Below are 26,817 nucleotides of genomic sequence, written 5' to 3' on the forward strand. Positions count from 1 at the left end.
TTCACTGTAGTTCAATACATTTGTAATTAGATTTCTTTCCTCAGCCTATTGTCATCAGTATTTTTGCATTTAGTGAGTGATAGCAAAGCAGTCGGTGTATTTTGTAACAATAACAAAGAGGCTAAGATAATGGTTGACTTGAATATAATGAAAGAGCCTGCAAGACATGCATAGAATGCAGTGAATTACATTTCTATGGCGCGAGCATTCAAAGTTCAACAAGTATTTCAGGAATTGCAAAATGATAACAAATATAATGAAAGTTGAGAATAAACAATGAAAACATTGTGAATCCTGCCATTTGCTGTGGTGGTTGCTAAGGAGAATGTTTCTCCGTTGCTGCCTCGAGTAGGAAATGAAACATCAGCGGTCACTGATCAACGCATCTATATCAGGTAGAAAAACGCTTTTATCCCGCTTAAACATTTTATAATAAAACATGTCACTTTTGCAATGGACTGATGAAAAGGTTTTTATAGCCGAATGCATTTTTATTATAGGACCGAATATGGCAGCCGGTTGCATTGTGGTGCCTCTCATCATACCGATTCGAATCCCACCTCCTGGTAAAGCCAAGCATGAGATAGACACCACAACTCCTGTTGAGCTCAAATCAGGTGAAAACATGCGAGTATCCATAATGTGTGGATGTTGCTAGAGTAAACATTAATATATATTATGTACCACTTTTATGTTTGAACATTGTTTCATTTAAAAAAATGAGATCCACAATGCACTGATAGATAACACCTGCCCTATATTCAAAGGTTTTTGACAAACAACATATATTGCTGCCTAGATACCCCAGATGTCACTATCTACTACACTCTGGATGGTACTAAACCAGAGGTGACGAAGAGACCAGGGTTTGGAGAGAACAGCACTTTGAAGTATAGCGGACCAATACGCTTACCTGAGGGCAAAGTGTCAGTCAAAGCTCTGGCTATCACCAGGTTGGATTGTGAAAGGATTCTACAAAAATAAATCACACAAAGACATTTATTGTTTCATTGCCATTCAGTCTTGGGTCAAATATTATTTAGTTTTCCCTGTACAATTGAATCAACATAATAGTCCCAAAAGTGCAAACTCCAAGCAAAATCAAGGGTACCCTAAATGCTTATTTGACTGAGGTCTGGTGCTGTTATGTTATAATAATTGCTATTATGGATAATTGATGACTGCAAATGACCTTATGTTCATCTGCCTTAGGGATGGTCGAGAGAGTGCCATTGTCACCAAGCTATTTCTGGTGGAGTATGTGCCCTCAAACGAGCCACCTTCCATTGAGGACAAGGAAGATAACTTTCTGAAGGAGTACGAACGAGACCTCCCTAGACAGGTATAGTCAGGCATATTTGCATGCTAACACTTCATTTCAATGTCGTGTGAAGTTTGACATGTAACGACAGCTTATGACAAGATATGTCACATTGCCAGTCTGCATTAAATTTGCTATGAATCTCTAAAACTTTACTAAAACGTCATGCTTCTTCACAGATTTTCTGGGGAAGCCTAGCAATGACGTGACATAACTGACACAACTGTTATTGCATGTTAGGCAACATCAAGCGCTAAGGCATTCTCATGAAAACTGTATACATTACAATGATGAATCATTCAAACAAATGTGTTGTCATCTGTATCAATATGTGTTCTGAACAAGCTGAGGGGAAGCGGAGTATACTGTTACTGTGGGTCTATTGTATTGTACTGTTTCTCACAGGAGATGGGGACAGCGAACGGTTCTGGAGATGCCTCACTGAAGCTTCAAGGTATGTCTAATTTAATAACCTTTACTAATGAGCAATTTACACTGCCTAAACAACATCACAAAGATAGCTCAATACCAATTTCCTCTAAAGAGCTATTTCCCCCTGCCCTATAAAAATATTAGTGTCACAAAAATATTTGTGTACAGTTGACCATACAACTGTCATACTGTAATGTAAGTGCTAAATATCATATTCATGTGCAATGTGAAACACTGTTATAAACTCAATATCAGCATTTCTAAATGCTTATCTCAACAAGTGTAAGCTGCTGTGTCAGTGCATACCATAGAATTGGGAATTAGAATAGGATCTCTGTGGTGCGAACACAGTCAAACGGACATTTACTATATATATGGAGATTCATATAATTCTTATAAACGTTATAACATTCATAAGCTATCAGTAATACCCTTTATAATATGAAGTGGATTCTTGATAGTTTATGAATGTTATGCAGTGTAAGAGCGTGTACGTTTTGGTAATAGTTGTGTGTGTCCTCTTTAGTGCCAAAGACCTACTGGCCCCCTAAAGGTCCACGGTTCCTCAGCAGCCGTCTAGGGCTTGTGTCCCCTGCTCCGGAGCCCATGTCTTCACATCGTTCTCAGACACTGGTACATTCACCAAAAATATATTGTGAATATTATTTAAGCAGTAAGGCCCGAGGGGGTGTGTTATATAGCCAATATACCACAGCTAAGGGCTGTTCTTAGGCACGACCCAACGCAGAGCCCTTAGGGCTCGAACCACCCGGTTTATAATTATATTTATATTATCAATTATATTATATCATTATTACGGTGATGATGGTGACTGGTTGTAATATAGTCAATTATCAGAATCTGCTAAGAGTTAACAAATACATTGTGACCCATGCGGGAATCAAACCCACAACCCTGGTGTTCCAAGTTAGCCTATGGTCATTGTCATACCTTCCATAGATTATCAAATGATATGAGCAAATACAGCTCCTTACTTAGAACGCCACAGAACATTAATTATTTGGTGTTAAATGGTCTTTCAGAATGCAAGCTTGGAAGACAGTCCCTTCAAAAACCTAACCAGCACTCAAATGTCAAGAATCCAAAGGGAGACAGACTTTCTGAGGTGAGTGAACAGAAAGCGAGAGAGAGAGAGAGAGAGAAAGAAAGCGAAAAAGCATGAGACAAAGATTGTTTCTAATGGAGAAGCGAATGATCTCTCGCAACTTCTACCTTTCCCCAGGTGTGTGAAGTGCTTGAGCCATCGCCCCTCAGACCCCTTTGCCCGCTTTTGTCTGCAGTGTGGCACCGCTGTGCTGCCTGTGCCAGGCCAGAGGCTGCCACCCACAGAGGGTGGACAGGTATCACCCCAGTCCTAAAACCACCTTCTACTATTGATACTGCTACTATTGTTAACATTTTGTTGATGGCCTACTCTTTGATTGTATGCACATTTTACAGTGTGGCATTTAACATTAGTTTAATATTACTGTGTTTGTTTTAAGATGCAGAAAAATGCCACCACAAAATAATATGATTTCAGGGAAAATCACAAAAAGGATTTGGATATACTTTTGAATATTGCAGTATATAGCTGCAAATTGAAATGCAGTTTAGTGTTATTCAGTGTTTTAAGTAGTTTTCCCCCCTTAAGTCACCCAAGGATAACAGGTCTGTATGTTCATTCAGGCCTTTCAATTATTTGTTCAATTTGGCCTGTGTGTTCGTTCTGGCATTTCAATTCAATGTTTACCAGCCCAGGTTTGGGGATCTCTTTTGTTTTTAGATGGGCTTGTGTGTCCACTGTAAAACAATGGTGCCTGTCAACACCCCCACATGTGTGGTATGTGAGGCCCCCATGAGCCCCCAGCTCCAGCCTCAGGCCAGCTTAAGACTCCAGGTAAATATCAAGTTTACTGCCACAAACACTCTGCTTTCAAACACCTTGTGACTTTGCACATTTACATGTTTGAATATAGAATACTTTATTTGCAGGTGTGTTAACATTTACCTTTTCAATCCAAAGCAGTGTAAATGGATTGTTTTTTTCACTTGCACTCTCTCGTGTGTGTGTGTGTGTGTGTGTGTGTGTGTGTGTGTGTGTGTGTGTGTGTGTGTGTGTGTACACCTGTCCACTCGCTTCCTTTTTCTGTGCTGTAGAACAAGGTGATCTGTCCGTCATGTGGAACCGGAAACCCTCCGCATATCTCAAATTGTGTCACCTGTGAAACTAAACTACTGCAGCCACCCACTGTAAGAGCTCATTGATTGTATTATAGTAGCCTAATTATCCTTATTAGGCTTAGTTTAGACTTGTATAAATGCCTAGGTTTTTGTTGTAGTATGAAATCAGTCAGAAAGCAAGCAAACTACGAAAAAATGTAACCAAGTTGAATTGGGTAAACTCTCTTCTCAAGTTGAAAAACCTCCACCCGCAGCATATAATTACAAGCCTTTCAAGGGCGCAGCTAGCGTTTCAAGAGGGCGTTTCAAGAGGGCGGTCACATTAGTTTGCGAGACATAAGATTTTCGTGATAGCCTAGCGGTTAGAGCGTTGGACCAGTAACCGAAAGGTTGCTGCCTGGTTGGAATATCCGAGCCAACAAGGTGAAAAATCTGTCGATGTGCCCTTGAGCAAGGCACTTAGCCCTAATTTGCTCCAGGGGCGCCGTTGTACTATGGCTGACCCTACCCTATAAAACAACACATTTCACTGCACCTATCTGGTGTATGTGACAATAAAACATATATACTGTACATATATACATTAGTTATTGTATAATATGCTCCAGACAGCCAGTTTAATGTAACTACACTCCGAACATTTTATAGTTGAATATCACACTTACCTTCTGAGAAGTATCTCTCTCAACATATTGAGAGCGTGAACTACCATGAGGAGTTTATACAACCAGGTTTCTCCCATTCCGCTCCTACTATTACTAGTACGTAGCCACTGGGTCTGCAGGCTTTTGTTCCATCCCATCACTAACACACCTGTTTCAAATAATGATCTAGTCATGGTTTCAGTTTGGTCTAGTGGTGTCAGTGGTGTTAGTGATGGGCTGGAACGAAAGCCTGCACATCCAGTAGCTCTCCAGCACCCACTCTGTGAGAGACGTAGGGACTCTTGTGCATTATCAGATGTTGGCCTACATGTTGTGATTGTACACATTTAGATTTCATTTCTTGAGAAGTCAAGGTGCTACCGTAGGTTTTTTGACGTTTTTCTGTCTAGGCTGTTTTTGGTGGTCAGAGTGCCCCGCCACTTCCATCTGGAGCAGGCAAGATGATGTCCTGTTCTAAGTGCAGCCGGGTCAACCACTCGGATGCACGCTTCTGTGACTGGTGCGGTTCCAAGGTAAGCATACTACTTGCCCCAACCATCTGTTCCTCCATCCATTCAACCTTCCATCCATTTCACTAAAACAGAATGTTGAAAGCAGCAATTACATTTACATTTAAGTCATTTAGCAGACGCTCTTATCCAGAGCGACTTACAAATTGGTGCATTCACCTTATGATATCCAGTGGAACAACCACTTTACAATAGTGCATCTAAATCTTTTAAGGGGGGGGGGGGGGGGTTAGAAGGATTACTTTATCCTATCCTAGGTATTCCTTAAAGAGGTGGGGTTTCAGGTGTCTCCGGAAGGTGGTGATTGACTCCGCTGTCCTGGCGTCGTGAGGGAGCTTTTTCCACCATTGGGGTGCCAGAGCAGCGAACAGTTTTGACTGGGCTGAGCGGGAACTGTGCTTCCTCAGAGGTACGGGGGCCAGCAGGCCAGAGGTGGATGAACGCAGTGCCCTTGTTTGGGTGTAGGGCCTGATCAGAGCCTGAAGGTATGGAGGTGCCGTTCCCTTCACAGCTCCGTAGGCAATCACCATGGTCTTGTAGCGGATGCGAGCTTCAACTAGAAGCCAGTGGAGAGAGCGGAGGAGCGGGGTGACGTGAGAGAACTTGGGAAGGTTGAACACCAGACGGGCTGCGGCGTTCTGGATGAGTTGTAGGGGTTTAATGGCACAGGCAGGGAGCCCAGCCAACAGCGAGTTGCAGTAATCCAGACGGGAAATGACAAGTGCTCGGATTAGGACCTGCGCCGCTTCCTGTGTGAGGCAGGGTCGTACTCTGCGAATGTTGTAGAGCATGAACCTACAGGATCGGGTCACCGCCTTGATGTTAGTGGAGAACGACAGGGTGTTGTCCAGGATCACGCCAAGGTTCTTAGCACTCTGGGAGGAGGACACAAGGGAGTTGTCAACCGTGATGGCGAGATCATGGAACGGGCAGTCCTTCCCCGGGAGGAAGAGCAGCTCCGTTTTGCCGAGGTTCAGCTTGAGGTGGTGATCCGTCATCCACACTGATATGTCTGACAGACATGCAGAGATGCGATTCGCCGCCTGGTTATCAGAAGGGGGAAAGGAAAAGATTAATTGTGTGTCGTCCGCATAGCAATGATAGGAGAGACCATGTGAGGATATGACAGAGCCAAGTGACTTGGTGTATAGCGAGAATAGGAGAGGGCCTAGAACAGAGCCCTGGGGGACACCAGTGGTGAGAGCGCATGGTGCGGAGACAGATTCTCGCCACGCCACCTGGTAGGAGCGACCTGTCAGGTAGGACGCAATCCAAGCGTGGGCCGCGCCGGAGATGCCCAACTCGGAGAGGGTGGAGAGGAGGATCTGATGGTTCACAGTATCAAAGGCAGCAGATAGGTCTAGAAGGATGAGAGCAGAGGAGAGAGAGTTAGCTTTAGCAGTGCGGAGAGCCTCCGTGACACAGAGAAGAGCAGTCTCAGTTGAATGCCCAGTCTTGAAACCTGACTGATTAGGATCAAGAAGGTCATTCTGAGAGAGATAGCAGGAGAGCTGGCCAAGGACGGCACGTTCAAGAGTTTTGGAGAGAAAAGAAAGAAGGGATACTGGTCTGTAGTTGTTGACATCGGAGGGATCGAGTGTAGGTTTTTTCAGAAGGGGTGCAACTCTCGCTCTCTTGAAGACGGAAGGGACGTAGCCAGCGGTCAAGGATGAGTTGATGAGCGAGGTGAGGTAGGGGAGAAGGTCTCCGGAAATGGTCTGGAGTAGAGAGGAGGGGATAGGGTCAAGTGGGCAGGTTGTTGGGCGGCCGGCCGTCACAAGACGCGAGATTTCATCTGGAGAGAGAGGGGAGAAAGAGGTCAAAGCACAGGGTAGGGCAGTGTGAGCAGGACCAGCGGTGTCGTTTGACTTAGCAAACGAGGATCGGATATCGTCAACCTTCTTTTCAAAATGGTTGACGAAGTCATCCGCAGAGAAGGAGGAGGGGGGGGGGGGGGGGAGGAGGATTCAGGAGGGAGGAGAAGGTAGCAAAGAGCTTCCTAGGGTTAGAGGCAGATGCTTGGAATTTAGAGTGGTAGAAAATGGCTTTAGCAGCAGAGACAGAAGAGGAGAATGTAGAGAGGAGGGAGTGAAAGGATGCCAGGTCCGCAGGGAGGTGAGTTTTCCTCCATTTCCGCTCGGCTGCCCGGAGCCCTGTTCTGTGAGCTCGTAGTGAGTCGTCGAGCCACGGAGCAGGAGGGGAGGACCGAGCCGGCCTGGAGGATAGGGGACAGAGAAAATCAAAGGATGCAGAAAGGGAGGAGAGGAGGGTTGAGGAGGCAGAATCAGGAGATAGGTTGGAGAAGGTTTGAGCAGAGGGAAGAGATGATAGGATGGAAGAGGAGAGAGTAGCGGGAGAGAGAGAGCGAAGCTTGGGACGGCGCAATACCATCCGAGTAGGGGCAGAGTGAGAAGTGTTGGATGAGAGCAAGAGGGAAAAGGATACAAGGTAGTGGTCGGAGATTTGGAGGGGAGTTGCAATGAGATTAGTTGAAGAACAGCATCTAGTAAAGATGAGGTCAAGCGTATTGCCTGCCTTGTGAGTAGGGGGGGAAGGTGAGAGGGTGAGGTCAAAAGAGGAGAGGAGTGGAAAGAAGGAGGCAGAGAGGAATGAGTCAAAGGTAGACGTGGGGAGGTTAAAGTCACCCAGAACTGTGAGAGGTGAGCCATCTTCAGGAAAGGAACTTATCAAGGCGTCAAGCTCATTGATGAACTCTCCAAGGGAACCTGGAGGGCGATAAATGATAAGGATGTTAAGCTTGAAAGGGCTGGTGACTGTGACAGCATGGAATTCAAATGAGGAGATAGACAGATGGGTCAGGGGAGAAAGAGAGAATGTCCACTTGGGAGAGATGAGGATTCCAGTGCCACCACCCCGCTGGCTCGATGCTCTAGGGGTATGCGAGAACACGTGGGCAGACGAAGAGAGAGCAGTAGGAGTAGCAGTGTTATCTGTGGTAATCCATGTTTCCGTCAGCGCCAGGAAGTCTAGGGACTGGAGGGTAGCATAGGCTGAGATGAACTCAGCCTTGTTGGCTGCAGACCGGCAATTCCAGAGGCTGCCGGAGACCTGGAACTCCACGTGGGTCGTGCGCGCTGGGACCACCAGGTTAGAGTGGCAGCGGCCACGCGGTGTGAAGCGTTTGTATGGCCTGTGCAGAGGGGAGAGAACAGGGATAGACAGACACATAGTTGACAAGCTACAGAAGTGTTGTTTCTTGTATTATTGTCTCGTGTCTTTAGAGAACTGTTTCACTTTGATATCCTTTTTCTTCTGTCCTGATTTTCTCTTTCTTTTCTTCTGTTAACTAGATATTCTTTGTTGTTCTTCGTTAGCTAGCTAGCTTCTTCCAAAAGAGTCCCTAGCAACTGCTTAGCAACTGGTAAACAATTCAGCTAGCTAAGATAACTACAATTTTATGAAAAATAGTTATTTTTCAAAAGCCTATCTTCTTTGTTTGTTGCTTGTTTTTTCTCCTCTTCAGTCTTGCAGTTTTCTTTTGCTTTTTCCGATGTACTTCACTCTAAAAACCATGTAAATTTCAATATTTGTAGGAGCTCATTTTTCAGCTGCTGCTGCTCAAATTGGAGTTCCGATTTCCACCGAAATGAGACTGGTTCCACCAGGTTAACATTAGCCTCTAGCAATTTAAACTTCTTCCACTACAATAAACATACTTTTAGACAGCTGAAGCAAGCACACACATTTTCTTCACAAGTGTACCTTTTATCCTCTGTCCATTTTATTCTCTGTTGTAAACTGGTGCCCATCCCTGCCAGCCTGGCCATTCAGTCAGCTGTTTGATCTGCTCCCGGTGCGGAGCGAGCAGCCACCCCTATGCCAACTTCTGTGGCTCCTGTGGGGTGTTTCTCGAGGGGCCACCTAGGGGGGAGTCACGTGCCAGCCTTGCCTATTCCATGGGGGGGAAACTGGAGTTGGAGCGAGTATGTCCCTCACCTTACCATATTTACTCATATCTAAACAGGGTTGGGGGGGGGGGTCAATTTCATTTCAATTAAGTAAATTCAGGAAGTAAACTTAAATTCCAATTCTATATTCTTCTCACAGAGAATCATTGAGGAAAATTGGAATTTCAGTTTACTTCCTGAATTGAAATGATATTGAGCCCCACCCTGATTCTAATAACCCTTGTTAAAAGGGCACACGTGTGTGCACGCACTCTTAGTCACCAAATGTGATACAGTGGTACATTCTCTGAGTGTTTTGTTAGAGCCATCCTTCCCACAATTAAATAAATAAACATTTCTCTCCATTTCTATCTTTCTCAATCTCTCCTTATTTCTCACACCCCTCACTCTGTCTATCACTCTTCCTCCCCCTTTCTTTCTTTCTTTCTTTCTTTCTTTCTTTCTATCTTTCTTTCTTTCTTTCTTTCTTTCTTTCTTTCTTTCTTTCTTTCTTTCTTTCTCAACAGATGTCCACTCACACCTCTGACGGTGCCACTGCCACCTGGCAGGCTGTGCCCTCCTCCGTTTCCCCCGGTGTGGCGTTGGCCCTGGCACCAGCACGGGCGGACCAGCAGACTCAGACGGTGGGCTTGTTCTACCCGTCGGGCACTGAAGTCCACAGGAAGGGCCAGCAGGTGGCGCTGGAGCTGAGGAGACAGGAGCAGATGAGGGACCGCAGACCACTGCTCACAGCTATAAGCCCAGGCAGAGGTGACCGCTTGCCAGTGCATAAATAACTGCTAACTGGTGTAGGGTGAAGTTGCCCCTAGATACTGACCTTGGGTCAATTTAGCATTTTCCCCACTAATGGTTAAGTTTAGGATTGGGGGAGAGGAAGTTGATCCTAGATCTGTTCCTAGGGAAAACGTTATCCCAGAGCACAACTAACCCTACTGTAGCGATAGAGGGAGAAAAGCCGCAGTGAAGCTTGAACTGGCGACCATGTGGTTACAGGGCAAAAGAACAGGGCGAGAAAATGTTTTTGTGCCCCAAAAGCCCAGGCCTCCCGGCAGGGTTAGTAAGACAACTGCAAAAACGAAGGTTATACAGTACAAGCACTAACCAACGCTACAGAGCTGACCACTTTCTCAATCAATCACATTTATTTTATGAAGCCCTTTTCACATCAGCAGTTGTCACAAAGTGCTATACAGATACCCAGCCAAGAACCCCAACGAGCAAGCAATGCAGATGCAGAAGCACAGTGGCTAGGAAAAACTCCCTGGAAAGGCAGGAACCTCTTCTATTGTTTTATTGCTTGCACCACGAAGTAGTAAAATAAATGCTGGGGACTCTTTTTTTAGAAACTGTCTCTGACACTTTCGTTCTCCCTTTTATCGCTCTCTCACTCTTCTCCAGGGTACTGGAGGAAGCAGCTGGACCATGTGTGTGCTCACCTGCGCAGCTACACTCAGAACAACACTGACTTTCGAGCTCTCATAGGGGAGCCTCGCATGGGCCGGGTATGACCAGCCTCTCTCATAACTAATCCGGGCTATAATCTTGGTAATATTTTACTAAAAACAAACAGATACAGAATGTTTTATTAGGTTGTATGAACCTTTAAGTACAGTTGAAGTCGGAAGTTTACATACACCTTAGCCAAATACATTTAAACTCAGTTTTTCACAATTCCTGACATTTAATCCTAGTAAAAATTCCCTGTCTTAGGTCAGTTAGGATCACCACTTTATTTTAAGAATGTGAAACGTCAGAATAATAGTAGAGAGAAGGATATATTTCCGATTGTATTTCTTTCATCACATTCCCAGTGGGTCAGAAGTTTACATACACTCAATTAGTATTTGGTAGCATTGCCTAAATTGTTTAACTTGGGTCAAACGTTTCGGGTAGCCTTCCACAAGCTTCCCACAATAAGTTGGGTGAATTTGGCCCATTCCTCTTGACAGAGATGGTGTAACTGAGTGAGGTTTGTAGGCCTCCTTGCTCGCACATGCTTTTTCAGTTCTGCCCACAAATTTTCCATAGGATTGAGGTCAGGGCATTGTGATGGCCACTCCAATACCTTGACTTTGTTGTCCTTAAGCCATTTTGCCACAACTTTGGAAGTATCCTTGGGGTCATTGTCCATTTGGAAGACCCATTTGCGACCAAGCTTTAACTTCCTGACTGATGTCTTGAGATGTTGCTTCAATATATCCACATAATTTTCCTTCCTATTTTGTGAAGTGCACCAGTCCCTCCTGCAGCAAAGCACCCCCACAACATGATGCTGCCACCCCCATGCTTCACGGTTGGGATGGTGTTCTTCGACTTGCAAGCTTCCCCCTTTTTCCTCCAAACATAACGATGGTCATTATGGCCAAACAGTTCTATTTTTGTTTCATCAGACCAGAGGAGATTTCTCCAAAAAGTACGATCTTTGTCGCCATGTGCAGTTGCAAACCGTAGTCTGGCTTTTTTGTGCCGGTTTTGGAGCAGTGGCTTCTTCCTTGCTGAGCGGCCTTTCAGGTTATGTCGACATAGGACTCGTTTTACTGTGGATATAGATACTTTTGTACCTGTTTCCTCCAGCATCTTCACATGGTCTTTTGCTGTTGTTCTGGGATTGATTTGCACTTTTCACACCAAAGTACGTTCATCTCTAGGAGACAGAACGCATCTCCTTCCTGAGCGGTATGGCGGCTGCGTGGTCCCATTGTGTTTATACTTGCGACCTATTGTTTCTACAGATGAAAGTGGTACCTTCAGGCATTTGGAAATTGCTCCCAAGGCTGAACCAGACTTGTGGAGGTCTACAATGTTTTCTGAGGTCTTGGCTGATTTCTTTTGATTTTCCCATGATGTCAAGCAAAGAGGCACTGAGTTTGAAGGTAGGCCTTGAAATACATCCACAGGTACAGCTCCAATTGACTCAAATGATGTCAATTAGCCTATCAGAAGCTTCTAAAGCCATGACATCATTTCCTGGAATTTCCCAAGCTGTTTAAAGGCACAGTCAACTTAGTGTATGTAAACTTCTGACCCACTGGAATTGTGACACAGTGAATTATAAGTGAAATAATCTGGCTGTAAACAATTGTTGGAAATATTACTTGTGTCATGCACAAAGTAGATGTCCTAACCAACTTGCCAAAACTATAGTTTGTTAACAAGAAATTTGTGGAGTGGTTGAAAAACAAGTTTTAATGACTCCAACCTAAGTGTATGTAAACTTCCGACATCAACTGTATTTCTATAACTGTAAGTTAGACAGGATCATCATAAGATCATTAGTGTCACTAAGACATTAAAAAAGGGTGTTGGCCTCCCGAGTGGCACAGGCGTCTAAGGCACTGCTTCGAAGTGCTAGCTGCGTTACTGCAGATCCTGGTTCGATACAGGGCTGTGTCGAGTGTACAGCGTTTCCTCCGACACATTGGTGCGGCTGGCTTCAGGGTTAAGAGTGCATTGTGTCAAGCAGTGCGACTTAACGGGGTTGTGTTTTGGAGGACGCACGGCTCTCGACCTTTGCCTCTCCCGAGTCCGTACGGGAGTTGCAGCGATGGCACAAAACTGTAATTGGATTGTAATTGGACTGTAATTGGTGCATTGGGGGGTGGGGAATGTAATTAATTGTATTTTTTATTTATTTTTCTTCCTGGGGGGGGACTGTGGGAGAGGTCTCGAATGGTTGAGGGACAGCTATTGGGGAACTGTGGGGGGGATCTTGGAGGGTTCGGGTTCACGTTTTTTGGCCTGGTGGGAGATTGGTCAACATGCCCTTGAGCAGGGCATTGACTCTGGATGCTTCTGTGTATCGCTCTGAATGGGAATCTGTTGGATGACTGGTATGATGTAGTTATTGAGCGGATTCACTGCAAGTATATTGTATGTTTCAAATATTCAGTAAAAAAGTGTTTTTTAAATAAGAAAATAAATAAAAAAGACTAACTACCAATTGGATATGACAAAATTGTATGGAGGGGTGTCATAGATGTTTATGACAAGTCTTACAACACATTATATCTGTAAGGTGTTTTCATTATCTGGAACCAAACACTATCTGTAGCATTGGTTCCAATTCATGCAAATGTCCCTAAGAAGGTATTCATAAAAGTATTCCTTATCCCCAGGACAATGGGGGAAAAAAAGATCTTTGATGTATGTTCATGTTCATGTGCTTCTTGTTTTCTTTTTTCCTCGGTTCAGATGGTTTCAGCTGTGATCCAGGAGGACAACTATGAAGTCAGTTTGAGGATCAACTTTGTCTCTGCCGGACTTGAAAAAACTAAGGTCTTTCATTTTTGCTATGCTATGACACTTTGAAATGGACATATTTAAATTGGCATTTCTGTTATACATTGTAACATGTCACCCGTCAATCACTTTTAATTTGCTAAATATTGTGGGATTCCTTGTCCTGTGTAAAATCTTTCCTTTAGTAAATTCTTCTGTCTTGTCTGGAGCATATTTCAGGCCAAACATAAGGCCCACAACAAATATTTTCTTAGTCCTGTCAGTTAGACGGGACTGAGAAGCCCCTTATCCTATCAGAGAACCAGAACCTCAGCAGTGTGACGGAAGGCATGAGCGGCCTATCAGCCAGACAGACCAGCCTGGGTGAGAAAGGTAAACCTACCTACTTTTTATTTCAACTTGAGATATTAATACCATCTACTGTCTATCTTATACTTATCTCTCGGGGACAGACTACGTTTCTGTTTAGGGGGGTGGAGACTTCGCTAATATCTTTCTCTCAACCTCTCCTGCCAGACCCTAATTGAGCATCTGACGCAATTACGCAATATTTTATTTATTCTACTTTAGAGGACTTTTTTACAAGAGACTTACTAAATTTACATGCCTGACCCCCGTCGCCATGGGGCATGTGTAGACCAATACACCAGAATCCGACACTAAATGCTTGACTCTTAAGCCAGAATACTACCCATAGTTATTCGTTGACGTCTCAGAAGTATCGGTTTATTATTTGTTTTAGATCATTCTTTATATTCATGTGAATTTATTTTAGGTACAGTTTTATGTATATTCATGTTGTCTGGCTGTGATGTTGCTGTTAGGGAGTGAGAACGCTACCTCAAAGTCTGCAGCTTCCAGGAGAACAGTGAAAAACCTCAGTCAGAGCTGGACCTCTGACGTTGCACAGAAACCGCCTGTGAGTTGGACATTTTCTTAGCTGAGGCTTTGGCTCGGACTTGGAACAACCCAGAAACAACCCCAAGCCCTTGTGGAGATCTGAGAGGATCACATATGGTCCATCCGGCTCTCCAATAGGCTTGGTAGGACTTTAGGCATATTGCTTTTCCCTGTCAAATCCTTTCAGATCCCCACAGGTACCGAGGGTTTAAGGGATTGGGGTTGTTTCTGGACCGAGCCATAGCTTTATACTTTTGTTTACAGTCGTTTGTGCCCTTGGAAAAGTGCAAACCTTCCGCAGTGCAGTTCAGTTTAATCCAACTGCATTATTTCACGGGCATGATCTGTTTCAATGCACACATTCACAATACTGCTAGGTCACTGCATATCTAACTGTAAGTGAATGGTGTTAATGTCCAATGAGCTTAATTTGTTATGACAATAATTTATTTTTTATTTCCAAGCCATCCAAAGACAGTCTGCTTCTGAGGGAAGTTGGCCCAGACGGGAGGGGGGAGATCTCTGTGGTCCAGCAACTGCTTGATGTGGTAACTTAATCAAAGCTGGTAAAAGGAATGTTCATATTGAGATGCTAGTTAAGATTCGTTCTCGAAGGACCATGAAATAACTACACCGACTGATATAGCCGAACCGAACTGTACTACGCTGACCTGGTTGCACAGATTCCAGAGTTGCTGGAATCTTGTTACATCCATGTGAAAGGAATATCACAGCCAGCACTGCAGCTTTTGGGTCAGCATGGTAAAAAAATAATCTAATTTTCCCTGCTTGTATTGCCCCTAACATTGCGATGTTGTGCCAGGGTGCAGATCCCTCATGCCAGGGGTGCGATGGGCACCCTGCCCTGGTTGTTGCTGTGCTGCACGAGCACCACGAGGTCCTCCCTGTGCTGGTACAAAGGGGAGCTGACGTCAACCTGCAGTCTGGGCCGTAAGTAGTGCTGCACCTACAGTTCCCCGGAGAATCTTGTCAGAAGTTGTCTCCCGAAGTGCTATTACTTTAAGCCTGCTACACACTACGCGAACGGAGCGCCGTATAATGTCCATTCTAAACAATTCAGCGGCACAAAAACTACGCAAACTAAGCTCCGTCTGCGTAGTGTGTAGCAGCCTTTACATGTGCATGAGCTGCATCCAACCATTAATCGCACCGGTATAAATTTCATGCTGAAAATACTCTAAGGTGTTGGACCTGGGATTGTCGTTCTCGTGTCTTTCCACTTTAAAAAAGGTTACGTTTCTCTCTTTCTTCTTTCATAGGGTGAACAACACCGCTCTGCATGAGGCTGCTGCTCTTGGGAGTAAGGGCTTACGGTGTGCAGAGACACTATTAGGGTAAGAGACTACCAGCTATATACTTTATCTGCATGCTCCGGTTTAGTGCACGCACGTAGGACAGCCCCAAGCCATTTCATAGCCCATATCAGGAATTTACTATTTCCAAAATACTGTACATCAGGGTTTCTCAAACTCGGTCCTGGGGCCACATTTTGTTTTTTGCCCTAACACTACACAGCTGATTCAAATAATCAAAGCTTGAGGAGTTGGTTATTTGAATCAGCTGTGTAGTGCGAGGGCAAAAAACAAAATGTGCCCCCAGGTTGGGCCCCTGGACTGAGTTTGGGAAACCCTGCTGTACATAACCAGGGTCAATTCATTTATCCCATCCCAATCCTTCCAGATGCAACGCCAGCATTCGGAAGAAGAACGACAGAGGTCTGACGGCCTATGACTTGGCGGTCACTTCAGATTGCAGCCCTTTGGTGTCTCTACTAGCTGCTAAGATGGGTCAGGGCATGCTAGACAGACTGGTCAAACCCAGGACTCACCCAAGCCTAGATGCATTCTAATGACAAGAGAGAATTGTGTGCGGCCCCCAAATGGCACCCTATTCCCTATAGCGCACTGCTATGGGCCCTGCTCAACAGTAGTGCACTGAATAGGCAACAGGGTCCCATTTGGGATGCACCCTTTTCTCCATGGTGGCCTTATTTTCTGAATTGACCCTTCATCAATTATCTTGAATCTCTGTTAATCAATTATAATTTCCAGAAATGTGATTGATAAGGAATTTACCCCAACTTTATGTACTGTAGTGCTACAAACATCTACAACTCTTTGAGGAAAAACACCCATTTCTTGTAAATTGCTAATTTGTTAATACCAACAAAACAATTGAACCAATGCCTTCACTGACAGATTTGAATACAGATGCGCAATATAGTACTTGATGATAATAATAATGGTACACATACTACTAGCTATAGTAACTAACACTAGTTCTAAGAGGCATGTACACTGAGGTCCAAAAGTATTTGGACAGTGACCCATTTTGTTGTTGTTTTGGCTCTACTCCAGCGCTTAGAAATAAAACAATAACTGATGTTTAAGTGTAGACGGTCAGCTTTAATTTTAGGGTATTTTCATCCATAGAAATGACATAACTTTTTGTAAATAGTCCCCCCCAGTTTAAGGAACCAAAAGTATTTTGACAAATTCACTTAATCAGAAAGTATTCATACCTGTAGACTTATTCCAAATTTTGTTACACTCAGAATTTAAAATAGATTACATATTTTTCTCTTACCCATCTATAAACAATACCTCATAATTACAAAGTGAAAACATGTTTTTAGAAATTGTTGCAAATTTATTGAAAAATATACACAGAAGTATCTAATTTACATAAGTATTCACACCCGAGTCAATACATGTTATAATCACTTCTAGCAGCGATTATAACGGAGTGTCTTTCTCAGTAAGTCTAAGAGCTTTGCACAATATTTTCCCATTATTCTTTATACAAGTCTTCAAGCTCTGTTAAATTGGTTGTTGCTAGACAACCATTTTAAGGCTTGCCATAGATTTAAGCATATTTAAGTCAAAACTGTAACTCTGCCATTCAGGAACATTCACTGTCTTCTTGGTAAGCAACTCCAGTGTAGATTTGGCCTTGTGTTTTAGGTTATTGTCCTGCTGAAAGGTAAATTCATCTCCCAGTGTCTGGTGGAAAGCAGAGTGAAACAAGTTTTCCGCTGGGATTTTACCTGTGCTTAGCTTCATTCCATTTTATATTTATCTTGAAAATCCCCAGTCCGTAATGATAACAAGCATACCCATAACATGATGCAGCCACCACTATGCTGGAGAGTGGTACTCAGTCATGTGTTGTATTTGCCACAAACATAATACTTTGTATTCAGGACAAAAAATGTATTGCTTTGCCACATTTTTTGCTGTATACTTTTTTATTCTGTACAGGCATCCTTTTCACTCTGTCAATTATGTTAGTATTACGGAGTAAAAGTACTGTAATTTCTAAACAGTTCACCCGATATGGATGACAATATCCTCAAATTAAAGCTGACAGTCTACACTTTAACCTCAGTCATTGTATCATTTCAAATCCAAAGTGCTGGAATACAGAACCAAAACATTTGTCACTGTCCAAATACTTTTGGATCTCACTGTACAGTATGTTCCAGCAAGCAAATGAAGACAGAATTCGGAATGTGAGTGATTTTTTTCTTTATATAATTGCCACTTGGGCTGCAGAATTATTCAGAAATGCGAGTGTACAAAATTACAATACAATATCGTCCTTCAGTCTCTTCTGTGGATCAACAAAAATACACCTCACCATAGATTCTCACAAATATAATGACCAAAGAAACGGTGTAACATACAATGGCTACACTGAATAGCACAGGCACTTCCAGATGTATTTTTTACTCCTTCTGACTGGTTGCCTGTATAGAAATACAAACCCTACAATAGACAACGACAATTTGACTAGTACACTCAATATGGCTACCAGTTCACCAATGGAACGTTCATTTACTTGGGATTGTCCATTCTAGTAATTATATTTCTATGGCTTGAATACTGGCCTGTCCTGTTTCCTGTCTCACCGCCGTAGCCGCAGGAAGAAGGCGTGTCGGCACTCCTTGCTGTCCAGCGGGTAATATTTGTCGTAAAAGTCCAAGATGTACTCCTCAGTCTTAAAGCCGAACTTCTGGTATAGGAGCATGGCGGGGTTACTGGCCGAGACGTGTAGAGTGACGTCTTTTCCCATGCAGGTCTGTGGGGGAAAAGAGAACCTTGCCTGAAAAGACATCTTCCCTTTTTTCAACCACTTAACCTGTGCTGTTGTAGATCAATCCAAACAATTTAAGTTCATTTTACGGTTATTTATTTATTTATTTATTTATAGTTATTTCTAGCCGTAGGGTCAAGTTAGTTCTGGTCTAAAAAGCTAAGCGCCAGTACAGCAACTTTACACCGAGTGTACAAAACACCTTCCTAATATTGAGTTGCAACCCCTTTTGGCCTCAGAACAGCCTCAATTCGTTGGGGCATGGACTCTTTGATGTGTCAAAAGTGTTCCACAGGGATGCTGGCCCATGTTGACTCCAATGCTTCAATGTTGTGTCAAGTTGGCTGAATGTCCTTAAGGTGGTGGACCATCCTTGATACACATGGGAAACTGTTGAGCATGAAAAACCCAGCAGCGTTGCAGTTCTTGACACACTCAAATTGGTGCGCCTGGCACCTACGACTATACCCCGTTCAAAGGCACTTAAATCTTGCCCATTCACCCTCAATGGCACACATACACAATCCATGTCTCAAGGCTTAAAAATCCTCCTTTGACCTCCTTCCCTTCATCTACACTGATTGAAGTGGATTTAACAGGTGACATCCTTAAGGGATCATAGCATTCACCTGGTCAGTCTGTCATGGAAAGAGCAGGTGTTCCTAATGATTTGTTCACTCAGTGTATATTACAATGACATGTATATGATGGCAGTATGGCTCTACACAATGTGGCTTAGAGTCTCTATAAAAGCTGTGCTTCACCACTTTTTATGTAGACAATAGTATAGTGACCCTTTAATTGCTGTTTTTAGTTATTATTATTGTGTTATCATACCTGAATGAGATGGTAGATCATGAACGTAGCGATTCCAGCCCTCCTCCACTCGGGATGCACCAGCAGGAAGGAGATGTAGGCCTCGTTGTACTTCACGTCCGGCACCATGAACCCAAAGCCGATCACCACCTTCTTATAAAGGACCACGACGCTGAAGTCTGGGTACTGGAGACACTCGGAGAGATCCACGCCTGATAAGAGAGCCGTCAAGCTAAAACTTTGAGGGAAATATTTTAAAGTAGAATAAATATGCACAATGTTGTATGCTTCCATGTGATTTATTTTACAAGGACAATGTTTCCATCTGCATTCACACGAACATATTTAAAGGAATATTACACTTTCAACACTTTAAATCAATGTTTGTCAGATGTTTTAAAAGTAGTCTGATGACTCCATGTCCCACAACATGGGTTGTGAAGATCCAGCAATATGCCTCAACCCCAAATGAATGGAAAAGATAAGCACTGACTAAACTCTGGAAATTAGATGGTGCTCATCTTTTCCATTCATTTGGCATTGAGGCATATAGCTGGATCTACACAACCAATGGCCTGGAACATGAACATAACGCAACACTAGCCAACTTGAGGTCTGGAAACATCTGACAGACTTAATTTTTTTTAATTTCCCAGTCTGAAATAGGGCGGGGAGACATGGCCAAAATATCACATCAAGGTATTTCTCAAATTTTGGACGGTATTTTATGTTTTTGATGAATAAAATTTCTAAATTTGCTTCATGAGTAGTGCGTGGCAACACATATATTCTAAATTATTTCAATGGGTCTATCTCCATTCGGATTGTTTTATACTGTTCAATTCAACTTCACCCTAAAATAATTTCCTGTATTTCCATCAATTTCTGCATTTACTACCCTCATTTGAGATCCTTTCCACACTGCCGCAATATGGGCAAAAATACTAGGCCTTATTTTTAACCAAATGTTGCAATTGCGATTTAGAGCAAAACATTTGGGTGAACTTTTGGATTCATGCAAATATGATGTTTATTATAATTCTATAGTTACAATATAAATAATAGTGGGCACTTTGAATACAGTGTTGTTTGACATGACAACGAGTGAAAATGCCATTTACGAGTTTTTGTGATATGGTAGGAAGGAACCAAAGTGATGTTCAGTGTTTTCTAGGGGACCCTATAATCTTTGGCTACATTAAATCTTCATTCATATAGCCAACATATTCATGCGTTGCCTATTCCTCTTTGATTTAAAGATACTGTTGCACAAACAACATGCTTATTTAAGCCTCCACCAGTACTGGTATCATGCTGTATTAGCTAGCTACGTTTGCGCTGACTCAGTACTTTTATTAAATAGTTAGCTAGCGATTAGCATTAGTTGCTAACACGATTTAGCTTAACTTGCTAAGAAAATACAACCTAGCTGTTTGCAGAAACAGAAACTAATATTGTAATTATAGAACACTTGTGGATTTTTATTAAGATCAAAGTGAAAACATCGTTGTCATCAACATGTTGCATGTGCTGCATTGACCATGCAGACTGAACGAAAGTGTCTCGTGGTCAAGCAATAACAAATGTTCCTTGAATGACAGGGGTTGGGACTATGTCTGTGTGGAAAGCAGCATGGAGAGAGAGAGAGAGAGGAGAGGGATGACTCAAGTAGCAGAGTAAACTATAAAAATGGATGTTACACACCGCGTATCACATTTAACAAACCAAACATTCAAATACCGTTATACAAGGTAAAGTAAAAACCCAAACCGGTATGTGCATAAATACCTGTATCTAGTAAAATACGGTATACCGACCAGCCCTAGTCTGAAATGTAAAAATGATAAAGTCAAATAAAAAATAAAACATGATAGTAAGGCCCTGTTCAGTCACCTACCTGGCCAGAAGATGTCGTGGCACATGGAGTTAACGGAGGGGATGTGGTTGGGCCGGACGTAACAGTAGTCGATGGGGGCCTCTGGATCTGGGTCCCAGAGGGGGTCCTTCCTGTGTGGGTAGGCACGGATCTCCGTCAACAGCTTCAGCTTCATAGGCTTGTTCTCGTAGTCCCTCCTGGTGATGGATTCATTAGTGCACACCGTAGCAAAACGTTTTGCAATGGAAAAAAATTCGCAACAAAAACAAGTTTCTTATTGGAGAAGTTCAAATTGTCACTCTCCGTTTCAGTCCATTTTTTTCTCTCGATGTGGTGTCTAGTGAATATGACCCAGGAGATTGGATAGAAAACAAATGCCATGAATAGAGGCGACATGATCTTTTTATTTGTGTGTCAGAGAGGAATGACTATTCTTCACAATGCATTTCAATCTGAATGTAATAAAGATATTGGGCACATTCAGGGGCATGTTCAGGAGGGCTACATACTGCACGTAACAGAGAATAACGGCATGAATAGAGCCACAATAATATTGATTCCTTCCATGCTGTGATTGTTATACCTCACCTTGAGTATCAGGGTTTAATTACAGGTTAATGTCATAGGTCAGGTTGTCACAACTGTCTTTTACCATATTAGGGGTATAAGGCTGCATGTGGTGTGCCTCATGAAGGAGGTAAGGGCGTGTGGCATACCTTATGAAGGGTTTGAGAGTGCGGGAGGTGTACGGGCTGATGATGCCCTGGTCTACGCTGGCGTCCAAGCCCATGATCCGGTGCCAGAAGGACACTGTGGGCTGGTGGTACCCTCTTCTGCTGGACACCGTTGTCTAAAAGGGATCAAATGCATTCCATAGACATGTGATCGAAGCAAAAGATGTATCACGCATGTGATGTAATGTGTTTGGAAATATTCCAACCATTCCTCTCGTTCTTCTAGTTCGTGACCGCTCATAACAAATCGGAATATAATTGTAATAATAAATGCCACAAAGCAGACTTTTTATCGAAAGCGACCAAGAGTACAGAGCGTGCATACATGTGTGTGTGATCTGTGAACGAATTTGCCATCTGTGCTCGTGGTAGTGAAGGTGTACCTGGAAGCGGTCGAGGATTCGGAGGTCCTGGCTGGTGGTGCGGTACTTCCCCGTGCCGGAGCCCCCGTAGCGGCCCTGTCCCCCCTCCTGGGCTCCGTACACCCCTCCCACCAGACTGAGGGTGGCGCTGACCGCCTGATCGATGTCCAACAGGGGGAGCCCTCTCTGACGTTTAGCATGCCTCACCAGTAGCTTCCTGTGCAGCCGCTTGGCCTGCGCAGTCACTGCCAGCGCCTGCGGACAGACCTCCAGGCACCGCAGCAGCACGCGCTCTTCATAAAGGCTGAGGGGGGCAAACCGGGGCTCTGAGGGAGGCAAACCCTCCCCCTTCTCTGTTAGGACTCCCCTCCTCCTCTCCCCACCACCCCACGCCCCCCTGGCCACGTTGGATTGGCCTTTGCTGTGCCCCCTTCTCTCGTTGTCTTCATCGTCCCGGCCACGGCCCTCCTCTTCATCACTCTCTGCTTCCTGCTTGATGTGTGCCCCTGGTCGCAGCTTCTTGCGAACGACAAGGGTGCCAGTGCCCAGGGACATGCTGGGTGAGGGGATGTACTCAATGCCGGGATCGATGAAGCCTTCGCCGTCCAGCTCCTCGTCATCTGGAGTTTCAAATCAGAAATGGGAAATATTAACAATACATTCTGTGAGATTTCCAGCCATTCACTGATCATTTCAACTAATTAAATACCACTTCGTTTTTGAGGAATATGATTTATGAAATGTTGTTCTCACAGAAAGTAATTCATTCCTATAGCACTACAGACAGATACTGTATATCCTAGAAATAAATTGATATTGGCATGGAATGCACCTTGGAATATTGCTCCATTGTTGACGTTTTTTGTTGGTTGGCCCACCCACGAATCTTACATTGTGGTATTAAATGCTATCTGACACCATTTCTCATCTTGCACGTGGGCCAAATTTGGACTACTTACCACTAAAACAGTAACTGTTTTTTTGAATGGTTCCTTTCATTTTCTATCTAGACTAAAAATTCCAATATCAAGGGACCCCAACTTCTTACCGTGAAAGAGCGCCATTGGTGGCATGACGTCAGGGATGAGGTCAGCCTCCGACAGCAGGCTGGGCGTGGCTGAGTGGGAGGCGGGGGTGCCGGGTGCAGAGAAGTCCGGAGAGGGCGACGGCGAGGGGCTGGTGAGTGGCGTTCGGTCCGAGGAGCTCATTGAGGAGAAGTCCACCACCTCACCTTTCTCCAGGACAAAGTCGGGTCGCCTCCCACCGCCACGGCCGCTGAACTTGACAGGCGTGGAGGAGGTGCTGCGATCCATGTACCCCGCCGCCTCCTTCTGCGCCCGCCGGATGTCCTTGGCCTCGTGGGTGCGTGAGCGCTTTTCTTTCAGCTGCATGGCACTCTCCACCGGATTACGGCCCACGCGCTTCCGTAAGCCTTCCACCGTGATGATGGGCTCCAGGGTTGGCTTGGAGGCGGCTGAGAAAGTAACAAACGCCAGCTAAGCAAAAATGGTTAAACAAAAAGGGCTCTAAATGCTCAATCAAAAACACATGCATGTACAGTCGCCTGGAGGGGTGAATTTATTTGGACTCCACTTCAACAGTAGCTGGTTATCCCTCAAAAACATGTAATTGATTCACACAACAGACTTTGCATAATTCTGCAAACTGCTTAGGGTTAACTACCTCTAACAATAATTTAACATTTGTAATATCCCTGTCATTTTTAAAGTCATGTCCCCCCTTGACTTTTCCTAAATAAGTCTATTTAACACATAAAATAATCCTTTGGTTGTGTCTTAAAATGTGAAAACGTATGTTATTTATGAGTGTTCTGCAGTTCACCTTTAGACTTTAGGGAGGCCACCGAGGACTTGTCCCCATCTGGGCGCAGGGTGGGTGGATGGTTCTGCACCAGCTTCCACCAGCCTGGCTCGCCAAACGCCTGGGCCCCTGAGCGGAAGAACGTGGGACTCCCCACCGACAAACAGCCCGCCACCGTGCTCCACCACGTGGAAGTCTTCTTTCTGCAGGTGAAGCATCAAAAACTATCCATTTACAAAATACTAGACTTGTAAAGAATAACTCAAACATAGCCCTTCTTTCCACAAAGGTTGGGTCAAGTTCCAATATTTCCGCTCTTGATATTCTGATAATTGACTGAAGAATTATCAGGTTTTCTGTTTACATTTTTAGGGTTGTATGCAAACTGTTATCAAAACCTTACCAACTGACAACCTAATTAAGGTTGTTTTCTTTCTACCTGGTGCCCAGTAGGAAGGTCCAGTGTCTCCCAATAAAGGCACAGATGTCCTCCTTCCATCTAAAATAGCCTTGACGCCCCGTGCCCTCCAACGAAAGGTTGTACATGGCCAACATAACAACCTGAAATAAAACAGAAAACACACTGAACTGCAGTGATAACCAGGAAAATAATATGACATTCGTTCAGTACTCATTTCAGAGGGCTGTTGCCCAGAACAAATATAATCAATGAATAAGTCTACAGCAATATACTATATAGTACTCTGCAATTTTATACTTGTTCATACTTTAGATAAGGATCTTGCCCCATACGTTTGTATTAAGGTGTTCCTCTTTTGACCCTGTTCATGTTCTTATTATCTTACGTAAGCTGCACTGCAAATCAGTTCTTTATTGTAAACTGCCAAAGTGCTTCATTGTGGCACATGTACCTGTTGCCAGGTGAGTCTCATCCTCTCAAAGGTCTCCTTGACATCTTCTGTACAGTCATAGCAGGTGAACTTGAAGAAGTTGTCTCCTTTCAGGTAGCTGGGTTGCTCTCCGTGCAGCTGTGCTGAATGGTGGGGATGAGAATAAAAAGACTGCTAAGAGACAAGGCATTCTGTTCATTTCATTCTCATTCTTTATTTGAAAAGCATGTACGGTGCAACAGGACACGACATGACATCCAAATATTGAACAGCAGCCCTTTATAATATCTATGGATGGACAGAAAAGGCCAACCCCACTGAAATTACAGAAGAAATAACAGCGTAAAATATACTCTGTCCAAATTGTAGTGACAAATTTGCAATTGTTAAATGATATTGAGAAAGAACGATGCCCCGTCGCAGGGAAAGGTCGCTCTCTCCCCCAGGGGCTGCCTGGCCCTCCTCTCACCGATGGGGATCCATTTGTGGCACTTGTCGCAGTAGAAGGCCATGTCCTCGTTCCAGCCACCCTCGGCATCCTCCCCCAGATCGCTGTTGAGCGAGTCACCGCTCTGGTCGTGCGAGAGGTCCACCGAGGCCTGGTCTTCCGACTCCACGATGAGCAGCGTCTCGCCCTCCACCTCACCCTCCTCTAGCCCCTCCGAGGCAGAGGTGCACATTGCCTCATCTTCCACTTGGCCCCTCTGCTCACCACCACTTTCCATCATAACCAGGTGGAGTCAGACAGTCTACTCCTGGGTAGAGAGTGAAGAGCTTTAGTTTTACCAGCAACAATTGGGTAAGGACATTTTCTAATAAAAGCAGTATGATTCAGGGATTCCTTAATCTATGAGAGAAATCATAGCGTTGCCTACTACCTAACTAAACACTATGTATAGCCTACCTTGAGGGAACGAACTGCATGCCACGCATAGCCCTATATGTTTTTCAAAACCAGTGACAATCAATAGCTATCCAGAAGGGTGGCAATGGCTTCTGCAGTGTCAGCTAGTTTACGTTTCCTCCAAACCCGTAATTGATTAATCATTGGCCAGAGAATCTACAAAGATGTCTATTGTAAAAGGCAATTTGCATAAAAACAGCCCAGCCCAGTTCGAAAACAAACTATGGTGTACTACATTGCTTTATCAATATTTCAACACGTACATTAACCATACTACACTACACGTGGCTATATAACAATTGTGAAGGCTGTCAAAGAAGTTGTTATGCCTGGGGTTGGTCTGAGCCCTGCTGCCCTGATTCTCTCCTGTCGCGCTCTGCCTTGAGCTCCTTGGTCAGACTCCTTTGTTGTTCGAGCACTCGCAGGTTCTCTCTCTTCCTCTCCAAACGTTCAATGTCTCTAAGTACTCCCGCATGCAGTCTCTGATGAAGAACAAACAAAAAGACCACTGTAAAAGCTGTCTAAAATTATGGCTAGAGGTGTTGTTTACCTCATGGTCCCAGTTTTGCTTGAGATGCACTCCTGCAACGGTGCTCACCGTAAGGATCACAGAAACGCCCAGTACAACTTTAGAGGTTGTAGACATAGTTAGCTATCTAGTATTGCATGTAGCCATCTACCGTTAGCTGTCTGCTAGCAGAAAAGTATGAAGATGCTAACTCTAGTTAGCTAACATTGGCTAAAGGTAATGTTTCTGCTTACAACTTTCTCAATGTAGCTAGCTAAGTTTCACCGGACTTTTGAATGGGCCACACTGTACCCTACTATGACTTCTTGCTAGTTAGCTAGCTAACGTTATCTAGGAATTGGAGTGTACAATAACTGAGCTGGTCCGTAGGCTAGCTAGTAGCTAGCTAGCTAACGTTAATTGGTTACCTCTTGGTCCCAGTTTTGCTTGAGATGCACTCCTGCAACGGTGCTCACCGTAAGTATCACAGAAACGCCCAGTACAACTTTAGAGGTTGTAGACATAGCTAGCTATCTAGTATTGCATGTAGTTGGGGAGACAAAGGGAATTGCTAAACTAGGACTTGGATAACGTTAGCACAGGACATCTCAGTTATGTCGAGGTCGACGAGTTTAGGCTGTAGAGTGGAG

The 26,817-nt window shown here is 44.0% G+C and overlaps 3 protein-coding genes across 4 annotated transcripts; 1 reads left to right on the forward strand and 2 right to left on the reverse strand.

The window, feature by feature from the left end:
- The first annotated feature begins 21 nt into the window (after positions 1 to 21).
- On the forward strand, positions 22 to 19,396 carry dzank1 (double zinc ribbon and ankyrin repeat domains 1). Its single transcript, XM_014131130.3, has 21 exons — positions 22 to 395; positions 501 to 617; positions 800 to 953; positions 1,213 to 1,342; positions 1,727 to 1,775; positions 2,280 to 2,386; positions 2,797 to 2,879; positions 2,997 to 3,114; positions 3,540 to 3,653; positions 3,914 to 4,006; positions 4,992 to 5,114; positions 8,891 to 9,055; positions 9,547 to 9,790; positions 10,439 to 10,542; positions 13,232 to 13,315; positions 13,534 to 13,651; positions 14,104 to 14,198; positions 14,644 to 14,727; positions 15,003 to 15,130; positions 15,460 to 15,534; positions 15,881 to 19,396. The coding sequence occupies exons 1-21, from the start codon at positions 356 to 358 to the stop codon at positions 16,047 to 16,049; spliced, it is 2,394 nt and encodes a 797-aa protein (XP_013986605.1). The 5' UTR covers positions 22 to 355; the 3' UTR covers positions 16,050 to 19,396.
- LOC106564774 (cysteine-rich protein 2-binding protein) lies at positions 17,711 to 25,510 on the reverse strand. 2 transcript variants are annotated; one of them, XM_014131135.2, is made up of 10 exons: positions 25,225 to 25,510; positions 24,777 to 24,898; positions 24,344 to 24,465; positions 23,926 to 24,107; positions 23,132 to 23,557; positions 22,105 to 22,703; positions 21,704 to 21,837; positions 21,009 to 21,184; positions 19,133 to 19,323; positions 17,711 to 18,280 (listed from the first exon to the last, which is right to left on the reverse strand). In XM_014131135.2, exons 1-10 carry the CDS (start codon positions 25,481 to 25,483, stop codon positions 18,107 to 18,109), a joined length of 2,385 nt encoding a protein of 794 aa, XP_013986610.2. In that variant the 5' UTR covers positions 25,484 to 25,510; the 3' UTR covers positions 17,711 to 18,106. The 2 variants fall into 2 exon arrangements, with proteins under 2 accessions (XP_013986610.2, XP_082815026.1); XM_082958900.1 differs by lacking the exon at positions 17,711 to 18,280 and having other exon boundaries at positions 19,195 to 19,349.
- Positions 24,945 to 26,817, reverse strand: pet117 (PET117 cytochrome c oxidase chaperone). The gene is made up of 3 exons (XM_014131136.2): positions 26,596 to 26,817; positions 25,989 to 26,141; positions 24,945 to 25,510 (listed from the first exon to the last, which is right to left on the reverse strand). The coding sequence occupies exons 1-3, from the start codon at positions 26,689 to 26,691 to the stop codon at positions 25,505 to 25,507; spliced, it is 255 nt and encodes an 84-aa protein (XP_013986611.1). The 5' UTR covers positions 26,692 to 26,817; the 3' UTR covers positions 24,945 to 25,504.

Source organism: Salmo salar, chromosome 12 (genome assembly GCF_965601325.2).
Source record: "Salmo salar chromosome 12, fSalSal1, whole genome shotgun sequence".
Lineage (NCBI taxonomy): Eukaryota > Metazoa > Chordata > Actinopteri > Salmoniformes > Salmonidae > Salmo > Salmo salar.

Excerpts from the sequence above, each read along its gene's own strand:
- dzank1 (XM_014131130.3), top strand. The coding sequence starts at position 356 with ATGAAACATCAGCGGTCACTGATCAACGCATCTATATCAG. Across the intron at positions 2,387-2,796 it reads CACATCGTTCTCAGACACTG|AATGCAAGCTTGGAAGACAG; the intron begins GTACATTCACCA and ends ATGGTCTTTCAG. Across the intron at positions 9,056-9,546 it reads GGAAACTGGAGTTGGAGCGA|ATGTCCACTCACACCTCTGA; the intron begins GTATGTCCCTCA and ends CTTTCTCAACAG.
- LOC106564774 (XM_014131135.2), bottom strand. The coding sequence starts at position 25,483 with ATGATGGAAAGTGGTGGTGAGCAGAGGGGCCAAGTGGAAGATGAGGCA. Across the intron at positions 24,108-24,343 it reads ACCTTCCTACTGGGCACCAG|AAAGAAGACTTCCACGTGGT; the intron begins GTAGAAAGAAAA and ends CTTCACCTGCAG. Across the intron at positions 21,838-22,104 it reads GAATCCTCGACCGCTTCCAG|ACAACGGTGTCCAGCAGAAG; the intron begins GTACACCTTCAC and ends GATCCCTTTTAG.
- pet117 (XM_014131136.2), bottom strand. The coding sequence starts at position 26,691 with ATGTCTACAACCTCTAAAGTTGTACTGGGCGTTTCTGTGATACTTACG. Across the intron at positions 26,142-26,595 it reads AGCAAAACTGGGACCAAGAG|AGACTGCATGCGGGAGTACT; the intron begins GTAACCAATTAA and ends GTTCTTCATCAG.